Source organism: Nestor notabilis, unplaced genomic scaffold (assembly GCF_000696875.1).
Source record: "Nestor notabilis isolate BGI_N333 unplaced genomic scaffold, ASM69687v1 scaffold10786, whole genome shotgun sequence".
In the NCBI taxonomy this organism is placed as follows: domain Eukaryota; kingdom Metazoa; phylum Chordata; class Aves; order Psittaciformes; family Psittacidae; genus Nestor; species Nestor notabilis.
The window spans coordinates 2,808-23,562 of NW_009934266.1; the positions used below are offsets into that span (position 1 = coordinate 2,808).

Here is a 20,755-nt window from a genome sequence, read left to right on the forward strand (position 1 = left end):
CATTGAAGATGGTGACCTCCATGAGATGTTTGCCCTCGGTTCAGCAGCTCTGTTTTCTGCGCCACGATTAGAGGGGGCTGGAGGTTTAGTCAGGCTCACTCTGGAGCCCTCATCTCAGTCTGCTTCGTTGGCTCAGACCTAAGTGGCTGAGATGGACAACTGAAGTTTGAAAATTACTATTTCATAGTTAGACGTTTCTGTGTTTATTCATTGCTGAGGTAGGCTGGAAGCTCTCTTACAGGACCTTCTACTAAGGGACTAGTAACCTGTCACTACCAGGATGTTTTCCTGTCTCAGCATAAACCCCTCAAAGCCCTCTTTCCAGTTTCCTAATACCGCTTCTAAAAGTCAGCCGTACAGAGAGCTGCAAAGCTTTTCACTTGACCAAAGGGAGTGTGATTCTTTCTTAAATGATTTGTTTCCTCAAGTAGGCAACGAGTGCTATAAAAACGCAGGATTAACCAGGAGTTCTCATAAATGGTTTGTGATCTTCCGGCGCAGCGCTACAGTGTTCTTGTCTTGACTGTTAAAGGGCTGGAGCTCTGAAGCAGTGAATCATTAAGGTTTGGTATCCACACGGTTTACTATAAACAAGGCTTAAGTTCCAGCTATTCCCCTGGTGTTAGACTTTATCCTGAAAACTAACCTCTGGCATCAGATCTAGTTCGTTCATTCAGGACTTGGAGGTTGTTACCAAACCAGTTTGTTCAAGAGGCTTTGGATCTTTGCGTTTGGTTGGGTGGTTGCTGTTAAAAAGCCTGGTGACGTTTGTTTCCTTGGGGGTCTGATGAAACATGTCTATAATGATTATTTTCTTAGGTTCCTTTGAGTAGCTGCGGGACTAGGGGTGGAGGAGCGTTTCCCCTGGCGCTGTGCTGCTGGATGCAGAGACTGTTTCTGCGCACATTTAGGGGTTTATGATTAGTAGAGGTTGTGCCAGTCGTCTGAGCAGCAATGGCTTTGGGCCTACTACTGGAGAAGCAATTTGAGAGTTTTCCTTTTCCTGAAAGCTGATTTATGTGGGTTTTTTGAAACCAGGTTGTCTGTGTTGTAATGGATTGCTCAGCTTTGCTCACCTTCTCCTGGGATGAAACCTGCCTGGCCTTCCTTCTGAATCCTGATTAACTCCCCCGTCCCTGCAGAACAAATACAATCGAGAGGAGCTGTGGAAAAACACTTATTACTTTGCTTAAAACTGCTTCTTGTTGTCTTGGTAACAATAAATTTATGGGGTGACTTAAGCAGCTACTGCATGACAGAAGATACCAAACTGCGGAGCAGAATTCAGACGCACGAAAAGATTTTGCTTTGCATATTCTTAACTCCTTATTTCTCTTCTTGATCCTTGAGGTGGTACCAAAAAAAAGAGCTCAGCATCTGTGGTGATATTAATTACTTAAAAACTAAACTGAAGTAAAACATGAAAAATAGTTCTTAAGTATTATTTTTCTGCCTAAATGTGGAGAATAAAATATGTATAAGCCCTTCTAATCTTTGTAGATTTACAATTACATTAGCCTTTTATTCAGTTGTTTTACTTCAGAACCAAACCTCTGATTTATTCTCAATTCCTTCTAAGTTTCTACAGCAGCTAACGACAGCTTTTGACATTGCCCTCCATGAAAAGGACTCCTGCAGAAGCCCCCAGTAGTGGAACCCCTTAAGCACAGCAGACAACGTGCCAGTTTATTACGTCCCTATTGCTCAGTTTTAAACCAGCGGAGTTGGAATAACTCGGGTCACATCCTGCTTTGCTGGGATGTGTGGAATCTCCTGTCTGGTCCGTGCTGGCACCACTAGTTACAAGTAATGTGTTGTGTATCGGGGTATAGAATTGGTGAAAACCCCAAAAAATAGTTCTAAAAGGCAAACAACTGATGGATTGAGTTGCAAAATGCAGGGGAATTGTGCAAACAATGCAGACAATTGATGGGTGATGCTCCAGATGCAGTCAGGAAATGCAATAAGGCTTAATTATTGAAATGTACCAGGTAAAGGGCTTATTTCCTAATAATAAATACATAATAATGTGGCTGCCCCATCCCAGGCAGTGTCCAAGGCCAGGTTGGACGCAGGGGCTTGGAGCAACCTGGTTTAGCAGGTTGTCCCTTCCAACCCAAACCAGTGTGGGATTCTATGATCTTCAGGCTGTTTTGTGGCTGTTTGGACCAGGAGCAGCACTCCTCCTGTTAGCAGTGATCTCTAGAAGCCTGCAGGGGTATGAGTCAGACTCAGAAGCAGTGTCATTTTGACTTATTTTGAGTATATAGGGAGGTGGTGAGTGCTGTGCGCTCCAGGAGCGGGGAGGATCAGCCTGTTGCTAGACAGAAGCAGCGAAGAGTCTCTGTGACACCTTGCTGGATGCGTATCCGTTCCTTGGCCAGAGAAGAGCACAGTTGTCCCCAGTGCTTGGCACCCAACCCTCTGATGGGTGGTGTGGGGCTGATGCAGCAGCTGGCCCCTTGGGATGGTGCCTTCAGACCGGGTTCCTCATCTTCATTATGGGATGACAGCAGGATGTTCATAGCCTGAGATGCAGGCACCGAATTGGAGGACTTGTACCAAACTGCTGCTCCTTTCATCCAGGCTTCAGCTTTTGCTGTCTCCTCCTTCCAGGGAGCTGAGCAGGGCTGAAGGGCTTGTCTGGGGACTAGCTTGTGGCCCCTTTCTGGAGGCTTACCTAATTCTGGTCGAAATGATGAAAGACTGAGGTAATCATGCTTAGTGTATATATGCATTGTGTGGCCTTGAGCCACAATAAAAGCATCAAGCTTTTACTCTTAGAAGTAGTTCTTAGTCTGTAGAGTTGAGCTGTATTTTTTGACCTTTCTTTTTCCTTAAGGGCAGGTGTATACATGCAGTTTACTCTGGGTAGTACTTCATACTGTGATACAGCAACTGGTCATGGGTGCCACCTCAGCGTGCTCTATCTTAAACTGTGTGCCCAGCAAGCAGGAAATAAGAACCAAGATGTTGGATTTTGGATTTATCGGATAGTTTTAGCTGCACTGATGACTTGTCCATCAAATTTTGGTGTCTGACTTCTGTTTGTTCTCCCATTGTTTCTATTTTCATGAAGAAACCACTGGCCTGCCCTGTCACACACTTGTTTTTCTTGGAAATGCCTATGCTAATGATTTAAATTAAATTTTTAGAGTACTTTAACGAAATCTGTTGCTCTCCCAGTTCTTTTTAGCCTGTGGTTGGGATGTGCAGCAAGACAACTTCCTGGCTTACATCCAGTTTGGCTGCAGTTTTTCATGGGGCAAAGAGGTTGCTGCAAGCTCATCATCAGGTTTCCTTTCCCACTTGGACATCTTTGGTGTTGGAGGCGCTGTGTGCGTTAGCTGCTTCTTTCAGAAAGCAGTTTATGAAACCACTTGGATATAGTACCAAAAAATCCCATTGGGCAAAAATGCTTCAAATCCTGTATTATTTTATTGCACTGGAGGAAATGTTTGAATGATCATTAAGACATTTGCATTGAATTCGTTGTTAACCCACCCTTACAGCAGTGGGCTGTGTAAAACCATGAGGAGTCAATCATTACTATTAAACATCAGCCTCCTAAACCAGTGTTGTAAGGCCAGGTTATTGCTGGGTGATTTCTTGGAGCTGTGCTGTTTTTATAGGTGCTGAGCTTTACATACAGTGACAAAAAGAGAAAAGATACTGTGCTTTTAATTCTTAGGGGGGCAGGGGGACGGGTCAGTCTTCACTACAGACAAAAGAGAGAACCCCTTAAGTGGACTATGCTATACAGGAATGGGGCTACAAATTTCCTTCTTCGTGTCTCACCTGTGCCTAGAGTTAAAAAACACTTCCCTATTCAAACCCTTTTCTTTGCATCTTTTCCTTTTGCTGGTACCTGGACCCCTATTACTCTGTTCCCCTTCTGATTTATGCTTATTTGTTCACTTTGCCAGTTCTTTGGGTTACTGGTTCTACTAAATAAACTATCCAGATAGTCAAGGCAGGGAGGTTTGCAACCCTGAGAAAACAACAACAAAACCAGCCAAACACTGAAAAGAATGCTTAGGATAAAAATTACTAGTGTAGTAAATGACTCCTGTCAGCAAAGCGAGGGCAAGCGCCTGGGCTGTAGTCTTGCATGTGTGTACTTCCAGGTTTCTCTGCTCTCTTCTGAAGCACCACCATTTCCTCACCATTATTCTTTCCCTCTCTTCCCCTCCCTGGAACCATTCTAAATTACTCGCTCTAATCCACTGGCATTAATTGCACAATCTGGGATGAGGTAGGTGTGTCGCTGGCAGCTATCTAAAGAAAACAGACGTGGTTGCATAGACATCTCTTACTTTGGTAAATGCCAGGTGGCATCTAAGGACTGGTGTTACAAGTGCAGTCGTGATAGAAGTGGTACAGAGAAACTCAAGAAAGAATTATGAAATGCTTTCATTCTTATTTTGTAATCATATACCAGGGGATGTTCCTTGCAGTTTAGTTCTTGAAGCTTTACTGAAAAGGAGCTGGCCGCATATACCAAGTGTAGTTGTACATCGTGGTATGGTCGGACAAAACTGTGTGCTCAGAAAGCTATTACCTTTTATAAACTATTACCTTTTATAAAGACATAAGTAACATGTTCTTTGCCTCCCAGTTTGCAGAAGCATGGACATCCGCAACAATCTGACCCGGCTGAACATGCTCGAGAACTGCACTGTCATCGAGGGCCACTTGCAAATCTTGCTGATGTTTAAAACCAAGCCTGAAGATTTCCGCGAGCTCAGCTTTCCTAAACTGACTATGATTACAGACTACCTGCTTCTCTTTCGTGTGTACGGGCTGGAGAGTCTAAAGGGCCTTTTCCCCAACCTCACTGTGATTCGAGGAACTCATCTGTTCTTTAACTACGCGCTGGTCATCTTCGAGATGGTTCATCTGAAGGAGATCGGCCTCTACAACCTGATGAACATCACTCGAGGCGCTGTGCGGATTGAGAAGAACAACGAGTTGTGTTACTTGTCCACCATCGACTGGTCGAGGATTTTGGATTCTGTAGAAGATAATTACATCGTGGCCAACAAGGATGACAAAGAGGAGTGTGGAGATGTGTGTCCGGGAACTGTGAAAGGGAAGAGCAACTGTCCTCCTACCGTGATAAATGGCATCTTCATTGAACGCTGCTGGACGCACGACCGCTGTCAGAGAGGTGAGTCTGCAGAGTCGTGTACGTCAGCTGTGGGTTTGCTGTCAATTTTTAACCTGTCTGCTCTATTGGGCAGCTAATAGGTACCTGTTAATTGCTCCCTTTAAGCACAGGTTCCTCAAAGCAAGGCTGAAAATTGGTGTTAAACAGGGGAAGAGAAAACGTTTGGCTGTTTCAGCCTGTGTGTGAATGGCGTATCCAAAAAGGTTGTGATTGGTTCCTCTGGAAAGGCAGGGACTGCGCAGAGCTCACAAGTTTAACAGGCTGTGAGTGTAACTAGTATCTTGTACAGTAATTAGTGGTATTTGTATCTCTGTTGGGGCTTGGGTAGGGGGTTAAATAGATGTCCAGATTGACTGAAAGGCTGCAGCAGGCGGATACAGAACAGTGGGGAAAAGTCTTTGTGGAATAAACCCAACTCTAGAGAGGTGCAATTACATCTTTACTGAAACCTTCCTGCCACATAAGAGTGTAAGACGGTGGATGAGTGAGCAGCATTTCCCCAAAGGAAGATGCTGGAAGGCAAGTCAGACCTGAAGGGAGAAGGGGAAGGAGGAGAGAGGACCTGGGGAGGGCGAAATAACTGGGCTTTGAGCCTGGGGTTTTGGTTGGGGGGAAAAGCTGTGTTCAGAAAGCAAGCTGCTGTGCAACCCCCTGAGCTCCAGTTCTTCAACTGTATTAGGGTTGCTTTTAATTTCATACAGATTTGGTTTTTTCCAAACTCGGAGCTGACCTTAAGTTTAGTTTTAATTATATATTTACTTTGATTTATGTTAAATCTGACTTGACGGGGAGCAAAGTGAATTGAGGTAAAACTGACACATTTAGAGTCTTCTGTCTTTCTGGAGGTAGAGCATCCGAATGAAGCAGTGTGTCCTAAGACAAAATTAGGAAACTTGTGGGCTGGAGAGAATTTCTTGCCAAGCTTTAAAGGGCAACTCTGAGTGCTAAGTGCCAAATTTGAGAAGGAATTCCTACCAGTATGCATAAACTAATGAAATTAATGTGGTTTCCCCTCTGCTACTCCTTACCCCAGAACCATCTGGCTTCCTTTTAAAGAAAGTGGTCATTTTTTGTTCCCAGAATAACAGGGTATGAGCAAGAAGATGCAAGTGTTTGTGTGTGTGCCTTTTCTGAAATGAAAAACAAGGTTATAAAGCATTTTAGTTCATAAACTCTTTTGGCATACAGTTGCTACCAGTGCCAAAACCTGGTTTCTCATCTATTCATGTTTTCTGTTTTCAGCTTTTTCATAAGGTTAAAGATGGAACTGAGGCTTTTTTCGTGGCTGGACCACTCACAATGTCCCTCATTCCTGTGAATTTTGTGGGGCTGCTCTGCAGCAGACTGGAATGTATGGTTTCTCTTTTATATGACTCTCTATTTGCATGGAACCTGGAGGAATGTAAGATTTTACCACTGGGGCAGAAATCTCAGCTCCTGAGCCTCTTGTGCAAATGCAGTTAGATTTCTTGGAGGAAGCCTGTACAGCATCACCCCCATCTTACCTCAGGTGCCTAAGGAAGCCAGGCTAGTAAGTCTGTTGGACTTGAATTTGAAATTGACATTTGAACGGACAATGGGTTCAAAAGTGATTACATGCAGATGCTCCCATCTGGTTTTTTGAGGTCCTTGTAGAAGACAACCTGCTCTAGTGGAAGGTGTCCCTGCCCGTGGAAGGTGTCCCTGCCCATGGCAGGGGGTTGGAACTGGATGAGTTTGAAGGTCCCTTCCAACACAAACCATTCTGTGATTTAGAGAAGCAATGCTCCTATGTACTTTGGCTGTAACTGGTGTGCACTTTCCAAACCACTTCACAAGCCACACTTATCTTTGTTTTGAATGCTAAGATTTGCACTTCTGTTTCTTGGTAGCTGGTGCTCTCAACAAGCTGATATCTGTCTTACATTGTGCCTTGAAACACCTGCCTGTGTGCTTAAAATGACTTTAGAACAGCTTGAGTAGTTTTTCAGGCTTTTTTTGAGTAGCCTTTAGACTTCCAGCCAGATGAAGTGACATCTATTTAGAGAACCTGCTGGTGGAATCACTGTTCTCTGTTCTTGTGCCAGCCATTATGTATCCTTAGCATGTCTAATTGTTTTGCTGAGATTATTAAGGGCTTGTGTGAACTGTACTTTGGTTTTCCTTAGCCTCAAGAGCCTCATAGCAGGGCCCAGGACTGAGGGTGTTAATGCCATGCAGCTGATGCCGTGCTCAAGTCTCTCATCTCTCTGCTTTTAGGTGTATTCTCCTGTTTTAGTTTTGCTCTTTGCTTTTTTGCCAGTGCTGGAATGAAATGTAGCAATTACAGTCTAATGTTCTCAGGGGGAAGTTTGGGGTTGTGTGTTGTCTGTTTTAATGCAGATGATCCGTACCTCTGGTTTGTTTCAGTCTTGGGCTGGGATCACCCATTTGCTGCTCTGTTTTCCACCTCTGGTGCTGTCTAACCTGCGAGCACTGCTGCCCTTGTGGGAATGGGGAGGGAGATGGCAACGACTGTGGTTGGAGCGTGGTCCTGGGTGTCCCCCATCTCTTCCACACCAATCCCTGACCTTGCCTGCTCTCCGTGGTCTCTCCTTTCACATTATCCCTGCCACATCTCATATTGATCGCTCACCTTTGATACACCTTTATTCTAATCAGCGCAGATATCCCGGTTAACTCCAAAACTAACTTTCAGTTATATAGCATGTAATTATCTCCAAGGCACACATCCAAGGCTCTGACTCATTCTTGCAGCCTTAACTCTAGCCCAGAAATTTTTTCAGTTGGTGATAACATGTTCAAGACAACAAAGTAAAGGATCTTCTTACAAATGTTGGAGCTAAGGTTGTGGATGAAACCAGTTGGGAGGAACTGAAATGATTTGTGGGCAGCTGCACGCTTTGAAAACACATTTGCAGTGTTGAGGAGCCTGTGTGTGAGTGCAGAGCTCTGTAGGTGGATGCACCATGGGCTGAGCTTGGTCAGGATGTGTTTCCTCAAAGGTTTCTTTTCTAAATCACTCATGTTGGTGTGAAAAGCAAGTCAGTTCAAGTAAGGCCAACTCATGCTATATTTTGGGTAGGAAGGGAGGGAAATGTGTAGTCTGTTTGGAATTTGGGGTTAGCTGGTGTTTATGGCAGCCGAGAGCTGCTCCTCTTCTGGAGGGTTTGTACCTTTTCAGCCCACGTTTTTTAGATTTGGTTTGTTGGATTTTGTTGGGGTTTTTTCATGCATCTTTTTAGTGCTGAGAAAACATAGTTCTGCGAGTGCAGCGTGTTCACGCGGAGCGTCTGTGCTGGAGAATGCAGACAGCAGAAATGCTGGAAATGCCACATCGAGACCTCACTCTGCATCTGCCAAATGTGATTCTCATAGTTTGCATTTTTTCCACTTTTTTTTTTGTATTTTTAATGTAATAAAAATGCTGTATTTTGTCATAGCACTTGTGGAAGGAACAATTCCCTCTGAACTAGGGTTTCCTGCTCATTCTTTCTGCAGTCGATCCTCTCTGTCCATATATAATTTGAAGCAGCCAGATGTTTTTGACAGTCTAATTATAAAGGCAGGTTCGGCCTTTAACTTTAATTCATCTGGAGGTGGAGAAAGTTAATAGGAAAGCAAAGTGAAATGGCCAAATAAAAATGACCAGGAAAACGAGCTGCAATATCAAGCAGTCCCTTGGTGAGTATTGAAGGGCTGCATTCCTGGAAAATAAGGATGGATATCTGAAATATAGGCTTTGTTCCTTAGAGGATATGATGAAATTACAGTTCTCCTTTTCATCCTGAATGAAACCTCTGTAGAACTCTGTTATCTTCTTGATCTTGGGACTTCACGCTACCAGGAAATTTGGGTTATTAAGAGTGTGGGCCATTTCAGGCTTGTCCATAGACTCCTTCTTTAATCTATTATCTTGCTTCATGTGGTAAAACCAGAAGTTGTATCTCTCAATTAGTGCAATCTAGAATTGGCTGCATGGAAAGAAGGTGGAAAGTATAGGAAGCCATTTAGGCCAATTGAAGAGGATGGTGTGATAGAGTTGATAGAAGGGGTGACAGCCTGGAGTAACTGATGTGCAAAGGAGCTGCTAAAGAAAGGCTCTGTGTGGAAATAATGTTTGTCCAGATTTTTTTGTGATGCTGGGGATGCAGGTCTGGGGACTGGGGGTACCACAGAACCTCTCTTTTAATTTTCCTGTGCTTCATACAGGGAAAATTCTGGGGCAGGTACGGAACTAGGAGTAGCTTTAGTCCCTTTCTTTGTTTCCTCGTACAAGCAACACAACAAAGCACTCAGAAACATCTTTCAACTCCTGTGAAACAGCACCAAGTGCTTTTAAAGACATGGGTGCCAGAAGAAATTCTGCAGCTCTGGATATCTCTAAGGGCAGGTCTGAATAGCAAAATTTAGAGGTGTGTGTGGGAAATGTTTTGTGATGTTTACTTAGGTAGAAATATTACTTAGCAACAGCTTCCTGTGATTTTTATGTGCTGGGAATTTGTGTCACCATGAGCTTAGTTTTATTACCTTTGTATGGGAACGGGGTCTCGAAGCACTCCACAGACTTCGCCAGCCTCAAGGGCAAGATATTTTTAAAGCTTCCACCACAAAAGAAGTGTTTCCAGTTGCTGCCACACGAAGTGGAAATGCTCTTTTTATTTGGGGATCTGATAAGAGCTGCCTTTTTTCTTTTCCTAGCTCTGACAAATGCCAGATGGAAGTTGACACCCGATAATCTCACTGGGGCGTCTGCTCTGAACCTTGCCAAGCGACAGCTTTATTGAGTGCGTGTAGTGCTTGTGGTTGGGGCTATTGTGATGCTCGAGACATCCTAAACTAATTCACTTGAGCTTATTAAGAGTAGTTAAGAGATTTATGGTGCTTGGTCAGACACAGCCCGGAATTGGGGGAAAAGAGGTGGAAACAATCCCTCCGTACAAATGGCTATTTAAGATTCTATTGCTGACCTTAAATAAAAAAGCCAAACAAAACTTGGGGCTGTGAAGAAGCATCCAGTAAAGTGAAGCCTTTCCCCACCTGCAAAGCTGGAGAGGGGCTTTGGACAAGGGCCTGTAGGGACAGGACAACGGGAATGGCTTTAACCTGCCAGAGGGGAGATTGAGATGAGCTCTGAGGCAGAAGCTCTTCCCTGGGAGGGTGCTGAGGCGCTGGCACAGGGTGCCCAGAGGAGCTGTGGCTGCCCCATCCCTGGCAGTGTTCAAGGCCAGGTTGGACACAGGGGCTTGGAGCAACCTGGTTTTTATTGTAAAAGTGTTTTAAACAGAATGCACTTCTCCTGCCCCTATGCAGATTTAGGCAAACAAAGCAAAAGAAATTTCATCTGCCTTTGATGTTCTCCCATTTTATGATGAACAAACTAGAAATGTTTGTTGTAGAAGGCTTTGAAGGGATTGTGAACTGTTGGATCATAGAATCCCAGCCTGGTTTGGATTGGAAAGGACCTTAAGATCATCCAGCTCCAACCCCCTGCCCCGGCAAGGGACACCTTCCACTAGAGAAGGTTGCTCCAAGCCCCTGTGTCCAACCTGGCCTCGAACACTGCCAGGGATGGGGAAGGCACAGCTTCTCTGGGCACCCTGTGCCAGCACCTCAGCACCCTCACAGGGAAGAGCTTCCGCCTTCTATCTAACCTGAATCTCCCCTGTTTAACTTTTAACCCATTCCCCCTTTTCCTATCACTACAGTCCCTGATGAATAGTCCCTCTCTAGCATCCTTGTAGTCCATGCACCGAAGTGACTCCAGTGTGTGTGTGAGCAGCCCAGCCGAAACATGTCGCTTGGCCAAGCTCTCAAACCATCTTTATCAGAATGGATTTGACAGGGATTGCTTCTGTAAATAAATTTTGTGGTTAAAAACAAAACCACCACACAAAAAAAGGGCAAAAAGCCCCAGGTGTGACCAGGGCAAAGCTTGTTTCTAACTGAAAGGGTGAGGATTTCAGGACGTTTTGATTAATGACAGAGCTGGTGAATAACCCACTGTGTACTAGAGGAAGCAGCACTAACCCTTCCTCAGCATGTAACAATAGCTGGTTACAAGTTCAATGATCATGCTTCCCAATTATATCCTATAATTGTGTACAAGTTCCTATTGGAGGGATGTGAATGAACTTGCTGGGATGTTTATGCTTCTTTATTAGGGCTCTTGGTTAGCTGGAAAACAAAATTAGATGTTGGATTGATGTTGGATTGGCTGCTTGGTCCATGCCTGTAGTTAGTTCAGTTGCTGCTTTGATCCAAAGTTTGTGGCACTGCCTAAGTGTACAAAGCAGCTCACTGTGGCTTTGACACTGAGATGCTGTAGATGACAATGGTATGTGTTCATAATCTTTATCTAGGGTTTTTAGCTGGACAGTGCTGGGGGGCCCCGTTTCTGGGCTGACATGGTTGGAGAGTCATCAGCGTTGCTTTTATTTTGGCTTGTGACATTTAAAACAAACAGAGAATTCACTTGGGCTCTGTGTGGTGCTTGAATGTTGGCTGAGTGCAGTGATTTCACATGGGGAGTCTGGCTTCCTTGTGAAGCTGGATTTGACAATGGACTGAATGAACAGGACGCTCGGCACCTGTTGGATGTCCAAGAAGTTTTCTAGTATGGAATTTCCTTCTCCCTTCTTCAGAAGGGTCAGAATTGCTACAGAGAAGGACACAGGCAGGGAGGAGGATGCTCTGTACTAAGTTGCTTCTAGCTCAGTATCCTCAGTGTGAAATGCTTCATTCGAGAACGTGCTTTCTTGTGTACCTGCCTCCTGGGCATCTTGAGAGGCTGGAAGCTCTGAGGAAGAAGGTGCCTTGAATGAAATCCCCCAAAGAGCTGGAAAGAAAGTCCAGCTTGAAGAGCCCTCAGCAGAACGCTGGGGTTCCTGTTCCTATTTTTCAAGAACTCGGGGTGTATGTAGTTTCCCCAGCATCACTTAGATGCACTCCAGGAAAATAAATGTGATTTTCAACCTGTGTATCAGGTTAGAGTTGCTCTTTTCCCAGGGTGTCAAGAAATACTGCTCTGCTTTTGCTGTAAACCAGGCAGTTTCAGCTCTCACGCTGTAGCCACTGAAGCTCTGGCAGGTGCTGGGTAGTTGGGCTATAAAGCATTATGACCACTGTTCATATGCAGGCTAATGAGGGTGACAGCTATTTAGCAAGTTTGATTCATGAAGACTGTAAAACGTGCAAGGCCTCTCTAGTTGGGGAAGGGGAGATTTCATTCATCTGCTCACAGAACTACTCCAGTCTTTCATTTTCTGTGCATTTTGAAGGCTTCTGGAGATGTGCACGTTTTATTGCTGCTCGCCTGGGACTCCTACAGAATTGCTGCTGCTGTGTGGCCGTGCTGGAATTTCAGGGCCTTGGCATGATGAACTGAGCTTGAGCTCAAGTTCCAGGGAGGACTGATGGGTTTTAAGTCAATGCAGAGAGTTAAGGCAACTTAGGTAGCAAACTTGTCAGGGATGAGAGAAGGCACCTGCAGACTGAGCAGCAGTAACTTCAAAGGTCGCTGGCTTTCTGGTTCATCATGCTTCTGATGCCTCATTTAGTGTTGATTACAAAGTGAATTGTCCAGGGCAGGGAGGGAGGAGGTTGGTCTCAATTTGTTCCTCAAAGTAAAGCCTGCTGGGCTGCGAGATTGTGAGGAAGGGAGGTTTATAGGGCAAGGGAAGGGAAGTTTATAGGGCAAAGGAACAGGCATGGCTTGGACTTGTGTAGCCATGATTTCCAGCTCAATTTTTATGTTTCCTCTGGTTTTGTAACTGGGAGGATTTGATGTTATTAACAGCATGACTGCAGTGTGACGCTTTAACTCTTGCAGGCAGGGCAGCAGTTGCAGCACGGCGAGGGAGAGCTCGGGCTCTATCAGTGTTTCAGAGGTGCAGGAAAGACTCGAGTGCTGAGATGCAGCTTCCTTGGGGGGCAAAACTGCAACCAAAGAGTTTACATGACACGAAATGGGGTTGCCTGTCTGCTGGCTGACTTCTCCCTATCAATGTGAAGACTGCCAAGTGCGATGCTGTGTGCTTAAAGGGAAGGATTATTTGGTGGCTGTGAGAAAGCTGCTGAACTTGGCAGCCTTGGCCAGCCTTGCTTTGGATATTGTGAGATGCCAGTAGCTTCTAAGTGATTTTTTCCTAAAATACCTGAAAATATGAAGATTTTACTTAGCAACCTGCAGCTGCTGCATTGAACTAAGTGTCTGGCAATCACTCACACAAACTTCAGACAAACTTTGTCATATCAGCAATTTTTTGTGATTGAGAAGGTACATAAAGAGTGCTTGCGCTTGAATGGGGGTTGAACCCTGCTGCACTGTTAAAGACACAATTAAAAGATCTTAGGAATGATGCAGGAAGCTTTCCCAGTGTATTGGGTTTCCTAGGAATAAAGCACATGCAATTCAGCAGCCAGCATGGGATAACTGAGGATTTTTCTCTTACCACGTCAAACTTCATCAGGCATCTAAGCTGTATTAGCACACTGCAAGGATTTTAATACTCCATGAGCAATGAAAATAGTCATTAAAGTTTAAGTATTGGACAAAAGTTCTTTTCTGCAAAGACAGACCAATTCTATTCCACTGGTGATGATAATATAACAGCAGGACTTGCTTTTTCTGGTCTTTAGTCTTTTCTGCACATCAGCTCTCTGAAGTAAGGCTGATGACACTGGATGTGTTTGCACAGCTTCAGCTGGACGTAGCAGCAGGACTTGCTTTTTCTGGTCTTCAGTCTTTTCTGCACATCAGCTCTCTGATGTAAGGCTGATCACACTGGATGTGTTTGCACAGCTTCAGCTGGGGATGAATGAGTCCAAGAGTTCCCTTGGGAGTACCCCTCAGAACTTCCCAAAAGCCAGAGGGGAAATGGAGCTCCTTAGTGTGATGTCTGACTGTCTGAAAGTCTTGCCCAGTGGAGCCTTAACGTGGCTTAAAGGAATAAGGCTTTTGTTTTAGAGCTGTATTTGAAGCAAAGCCTTTAAAGCTCAATAAACTGCTTCTCTCCTCGTTCAGTTCTGTGGGGTTTAGACGTGGAGAATGTGCATGTTCCATGTTTCTGGCAGAGGGGCAAGTGTAACGTGCAGTAGCAGTCTTACCTGGAGACTTAAGGCATGGGGAATGTGCATGTTCCGTGTTTCTGGCAGAGGGGCAAGTGTAACCTGCAGTAGCAGTCTTACCTGGAGACTTAAGGCAAAAGCATTCATGTGGAAACCACTGGTCTATCAGAACCGACTTCTCACCTCATCAGTGATTATTAAATGAGCAAAAGAAATGTCATGTGGAGATCACCTTTTCCTTAGGCTGCTCTTCCACACTCCAATAACCTTATCTCCAGGGCTGCTGAAATAATTTGTATGGTGTTTGGCTGCTCTTTCAGTGCTTAGAGTTTCTAGTGTACAAAACCGGCCTGTAAATCTATTAGAACTGGGTATCCACATCAAGCATCAGGTTTTGTTCTGGGGAATAGAAAACGTTCTCCTTTGAGCCTAAACAGTGCATGGATTTGGTGGGTGTGATAAGAGAAACGTCCTCTTGTTTTGCATGGCTCTGTCGGTGAGAGGAGGAGTTTGCTGGGTGAGTTCTCCTTGAGCAGCACCAGGGAAGAGTGTGTTGTTTTTCCACATGCTCTAGTCTGTGATAACAAAAAGGACTCCAGATTGTGTTTTTCAAACACGCTTTAGGTCTCTCGCTGCTCAGATTTGCCAGTGATTATCCACTGTGATAATACATCCATCCATCCACCCAGAGCCTAATTTGGAGTGGCACGGTTTCAAATGAGCCTTGTTTTGATACTGAAGGAGACTGAGCAGGATGCAGCAATAAACTGTCAAGTGTCTTGCTTCATACCAAGTATCCTGAGCTGGATGTGGACTTGAGAAACCAGCGACCTCTTCCCAGCGCTGCTCTTGGCCTCTTGGTTGGTTCTTTGCTCCCCTCTCTGCCTCGGTGGTTGCCTCTAACATGGATTGACCTGCTGATGAGCTGGACTTCCATAAACTTCAGGCAGCGAGGGCAGGAAGCGCCTTGAGGCAGAAAGTGGCTTTAAGATGGGTTTAGACAAACAACTGTCCAAAATGTCTTGGATAAAGTATTTGACCTGGCTTTGGACAGGGGGATGGACTGGGTGCATCTCAAACTTCTTCAGCTCCTCTCCAGCTTCTATACCAGCAGCTCTGTGCTGAGATTTGAAACCCCAAAGATAAAGACTCTTTGTCCCTGGAGAAACTGATAGAGCTTCAGGCATCTGGTAGAGGAGGGCCCCATCTCTTTCTTGCCAGGTAATGCTAGTTTGTGTCATTTTTATTCCCCAGAGGACTCTAGATGTTGTAAGGTTATTTCCATAAGCTTCACACACACAGAGTAATTACCCATTGAGGGATGGGCAGGCTCACCTGCCCTGACAGTTACACCACCTCTGAACACTCTTTAATTGCTCGGAAATGGACAATGCTGATGGTGACTGGTGATTAGACCGGATCTTGCCTCCCGTACTGATAAACATGCACAAAGCTGAAGCATTTTAGCAACCCCTGGCACACGCCTGCACAGTCATGTTCCGTGAGCAGATCCTGTTTCTCTCAATTGCTGGCTGTAATTTAACAGGCAGATAATGAGACTTTTACTACTACTCTACTTCCTTATTATCAAACAGTGACAGCAGTGATGGTCGGTTGTTCTGTGAGATCCTACCACAGCAGAGGTATGGGATCATGGAGTGGTTTGGGTGGTCCAACCCTCCTGCAGGCTGTTGTGATATGGGAACTGGGGGGAAAAGTGGGCTCCATAATGACCAATACCATGAGCTGCAGCACAGGTAGATGTGTTGGCCCTCTCAGGACTCCTGTTGTGCTCTGGCTGCTGGCGTGGGATGTCAGTGCTCTGTGTGATTCCAGGTTGCCTGCTGCCAGCCCTAGGATATGTTGGGAAGCAGGCACCTGACCAGCAGCACTTCTTCCAAGGACGCTGCCTGCTTTGAGAGCCTGCTCGAGACCTGGAGTCGCCTTCCCTCTGCTGCTGTCCCCAGCAGGCAGCCTCTGCGTGGCACAGAGCAAAAGCCTTCCCCTTGGAGTGGCTGCAGCACTGTGAGGAGGTTCCCAGCGGAGCTGTGCCATGTCGGGGTGGATTTGGGCAGCAGGCTGGGTGACCACGCGCTGAGTCACTTCATGCATCCTGCTAACTTAGAAATAGTGTAGGTCTGGTTGGTAGAGCTTCACCTCTTTATGGGAAGGTTCATCCTCCAGAGACTTCTTTGCACATCTGGCCTTCAGGCAGTGCTTCACCTTTGTCTCTCCTCATTGTCTCTGGGAGGTGACGTGGGAAGCAGGGAATCTGGAATAAGTTGCATTCCTTCTTCTCTCTGCTTCTTTTCAATAGCTTCACCCACAAACGCAAATTCCATTTCGGTATCTATGTTTACAACTCATGACTGTGCCATGAAATCTGTCCAGATTAACATCTTAACCTCTGTCTGACATTTCTGTGGAGATCATTAGTTATCAGCTTAATCTCCTTGTGGTTAATCTTATACTTCCGTCCATTTCATTACCTCTCTGTTGTGGACAGCCCCACTTTCCTATTTGCTCTAAACTCTCTGTCCTCTTTGGTGTAGACTCGTTCTTATTTTGTGTGTCCAGATTCCATTTTACACGTCTTTCCACGTAACGTATCTAAAATGCAATCTTCCTTATCCCACTTAGCTGGATATGTCAACCTAGTTTTCCTTCTTTCATGCCTTGTTTACTACAACATCCTTCTCTTTGGCCTTGAGAAAAGCAATTTTATCCCTCTCTTATCTCAGCAGAAAGCAAAGGTTAGACGTTTTGCCTCATGCTTTGATTGTATTGCTCCTTGTTTTGAGGACAGGGTTTGTAGGTAAAAGTCACAGCTTGTCTTTGACCTGTGTTTGGAAAAATTAGAGGGACCTTGTTCTTAAACTGTCACACTCTGTTGAATCATTTCTGCCCATCTCCATTGCAGATACCAGCTCCCATGCTTCTGTTTTATGACTTGTCCTGATGCAGCATCTTCTCTCATCCAGCACTAAGCTGCTGACTTCTTATTTTGGTCAGTCCAAGCTGCTGATCACTAAGAAACAAACTGCTCTGATGAGAAGCTTGCCCCCAGCACGGTGGTGACCTGGCTTCAGGGGGAGGTGGTTCCCATCCTGCTAGTTCAGAAAGCAGAGATCTGTATTCAAGATACAGCACAAACAGAGGCTTTACATGCAATGACACTCGTTTTCAGGACATCTGTGGCTGCCTGGACCACTGCACTGGGATTCTCTTGGTGGTTCTGGGATCGCAGTGTGAGTGAGCAGGTTCAATGGGAGTAGGTTAAAGTGAACAGGGATGTTTGCAAGATGCTGTACATCAGAAAGAGCAATATAGAGTTAAATATTAACATGAAGCTTTCATGGGGCGCCCAGGTGGCGTGTCAACCGTTGAATGATAAAAACAAATCCTTCGGTTGTAATAAGGATTGAAATTTAACAAACCACAACAAGCAAACAGCCCCCTCAGAGCTCCGAGTAAAATTGTCATAGAATCATAGAACGGTTTGGATTGGGAGAGACCTTAAAGCTCCTCCAGCTCCAACCCCTGCCCCGGGCAGGGACACCTTCCACTGGAGCAGGTTGCTCCAAGCCCCTGTGTCCAACCTGGCCTTGGACACTGCCAGGGATGGGGCAGCCACAGCTTCTCTGGGCAACCTGTGCCAGGGCCTCAGCACCCTCACAGGGGAGAGCTGCTGCCCAAGATCTAATTCCCCAAATTAACTTCATGATTCTGGTTGTGGTCTAAATTACAAATAATCTGCTGTGCAGAATCAAGTACAGGATGAGGTGCCTGATGTCCAAAGTACTTTAAAATTAACTACTCCTTATGAATCTCCCCGTTCCCCAGAGGTTGGGTACTGACCATTTCTGCCCCTTTTTATAGGGAGACAGATTTCACTTAGTGGTCTTTTGCAAATTACTGTCAGAATTGGCTGAAGCTTGGACATGGCTTTATTGGGGTGGCTTCTAGATCTTCAGTTCTAAGCCACTCACCCTAGCAAAGCCTGGGGTTTAGTACCAGTTTGCACGGGGGTATTACACTTAGTGGTAACCGGCTGAGGATTCCAGGTTTGCCTGAAGATGTAGTGTCTGCCAATTTGGGGGCTTGCACATTAGAGAAAGCAGAGGTTGGTGATTATTTCTCATCCTTTATACTGCACTAAGCTCCTGTGTAATTGGAACACAAAGTACAAGGAGCAGGCTCGATCTGCTTGCCAGAGAGTGGCACAACAGCGGTGGTGTGGGTACTAGGTAAAGTATTTACAACTTCTTGTCGTTATCCTTGCGTGCACTTTGTGACACTTGTTCTCTTTTAAGAGCTCTGCTGTGTTTTCAGATCAAACTCCGGGGTTTGTTGTTTTCAGCTTGATTGCCAATAGTTTAGCCAGATTCCTGCGAGTTGTTTTTACCTGCTTGGGAATCAGCTTGATTGAAAGTTACTCAGACATGAAAACAGGCCTAGTCTAGAGGTTTATTACTTTAATTCATTGTTTTCCTTTGTCCCCTGGCTTTCATCAGAGAGAGGTGGTTTGCTCTGTAAGTTCAGTATATTTTGTATATCATATAAATAAATGTATGTGTGTCTTATAGGTATGTATGTGTACGAGTTCCTCTTAGTAAGTTTTCTGTATTCCTTGGCATAATTCACATCGGAATTTCTCTACTCCTGAATTTCTCTATTTCCAGAGAAATACTCCACCAGCAGAAGAGAATAGATTACTCCACACTCTTAACAGCAGAAGGTTGGCATGGAAAAGACTCTGTTTCTAGAGAGATCTCCCGTTATCCACACTTTCCCTCTCCCAACAACAGAGCTGAAACTTCTTCCCCTATCTCCCTTCAACAACTTCTTTCACAGACCTCCATATCCTCCATTATCGTGACTGGACAAGGTGGCACGTGGCTCCAAACCCTTTTATCTTCTCTGAACTCACGTTTGCTCATCCTAACAAGCCCACACAACAGTCCCAGCATCTCCATAGGGTTTGGTTGTGGTGGCTGGTCTTGGCTGGGAAGATGCCTGGCGGGAAGCAGCTGAATACACAGGGTTCGCAGATGGCACCGGTTCTGTTTTGGAATATTTGAGACATTCCCTGTAGCTTCACAAGAGCACGTAACTTGTGAGAGGCTTGGGAGGTGCACAGTAGATGAGATAAGAGTGGTAATGCTGTCCTGAGAAATGTCAGTGGGAAGAGCTTCCCTTACGTTTTAGTGAGCGTGTTGTTTTTGGAAGTTACTGTCTATGGGAAGGGAGGCACCTGCAGTTAATTTTATCTGTTCCTGTGTAAATACAGACCTCCTGATGTTCCCAGCTCACAGTTCAGTGGGGTCATGGCATTATGTACTGTAATATCTTACTTTATAAATAACACTTTAATTTTAGTGCTGATTGTAAAACCTTGGATTTATTTGGCACTTGTTCCTTCCTGAGTTGGTGCTAAGAGCTGAAATCCTGTGTGTGGATAACAGCATTCGAGCTGATGCGTTTTGGGAGGGTTCTTCCTTGGATGTGGTTGGCGTTGGGGAAAAGGGAGGGATGGATGTTGTTGGAGCAGATGAGCCCTGTGAATAAGTGACATAAAATTTGTTTGGACATCTTGTGATATTTCCTGCATTTTGCTTGATAACCACAGCCAGCGTCAGCATTGCTGGCGGTTGTTCTGCAGACGTCTGGGTTTTAACCTCTTGGGTTTTTGTTCTCTTCTAGTTTCTCCCTTTATTTTGAAGATTCAGCAAGGTCTGGGAGAGCTGCTGTTGTGAGTTGCTGAGGTGATAGAAAGTCCTTGTGCTTTTACAGTGTGGTGGACCTCTACAACCGTGTTCTTCCCAGGAACATCACTGCCCTTGCAGCGCCCTGGGAGCAGCTTGCCCTGCGCAGCCTGAGAACTACCACTGCTGGGGTTTAGGCTTTAAGTTTCTGCCTCTCTGGTCTTGGTGAAGGCTTATGAAGGACGTAAGCCACAGTGCAGAGGGGCTGGCAGGGCACTTGTTCTTGCAGCAACCCTCTGTCAACCCACTCTGCTGTGGAGTTGTAGATCTATAACCTAGTCTTCCCTGGACAGTTTTATTTCAGTTTTAATAGCTCTTTCAACCTTATGCTACGTGAGTGCACTTGGATCAGGTGTCATCTTGATGTCAAGTAAATGCTCCCAAGAAAATAATGATCATGAGTAAAAACTAAAATTGTTTTACGGGTAAAAATGACGTTATGGGATTCAGTAACAAACACTTCATGACTTGCTGCATTTGGCATCTTCTTGACAGGAAGAGTTAATCTTGAGGAGAAGTGATCGAGTAAAAGATTCTGTGTACATATAACATGATTTGATACCTCATTTTATAAGGAGGTAAGATCCACATGGGCTTCTGTAGCAGTGATGCTGCTCAGCACTTGCAGAAGTTGAGGAAACAAGCACAACCTCTGTAGTGCTAAATTAAGATCACATGCTTGCAACACACTCAGAGGAGTTACTGCCGTGGGTGATTAGTCCTTGGGTTTCCTTTCTTTAACAGCTTGTTGGTTTTGTTTTTGTTTAGAACC

General features: G+C 45.1%; 1 protein-coding gene across 1 annotated transcript in view; it reads left to right on the plus strand.

Moving 5' to 3' along the window:
* Positions 1–4,629: 4,629 nt before the first annotated feature.
* INSR (insulin receptor) overlaps positions 4,630–20,755 on the plus strand; it is a 40,252-nt gene continuing 24,126 nt past the window's right edge. Inside the window, exon 1 of the mRNA XM_010017251.1 lies at positions 4,630–5,170. Within this exon, the coding sequence (XP_010015553.1) occupies positions 4,630–5,170 (541 nt within the window). The remainder of the gene's footprint in view (positions 5,171–20,755) is intronic.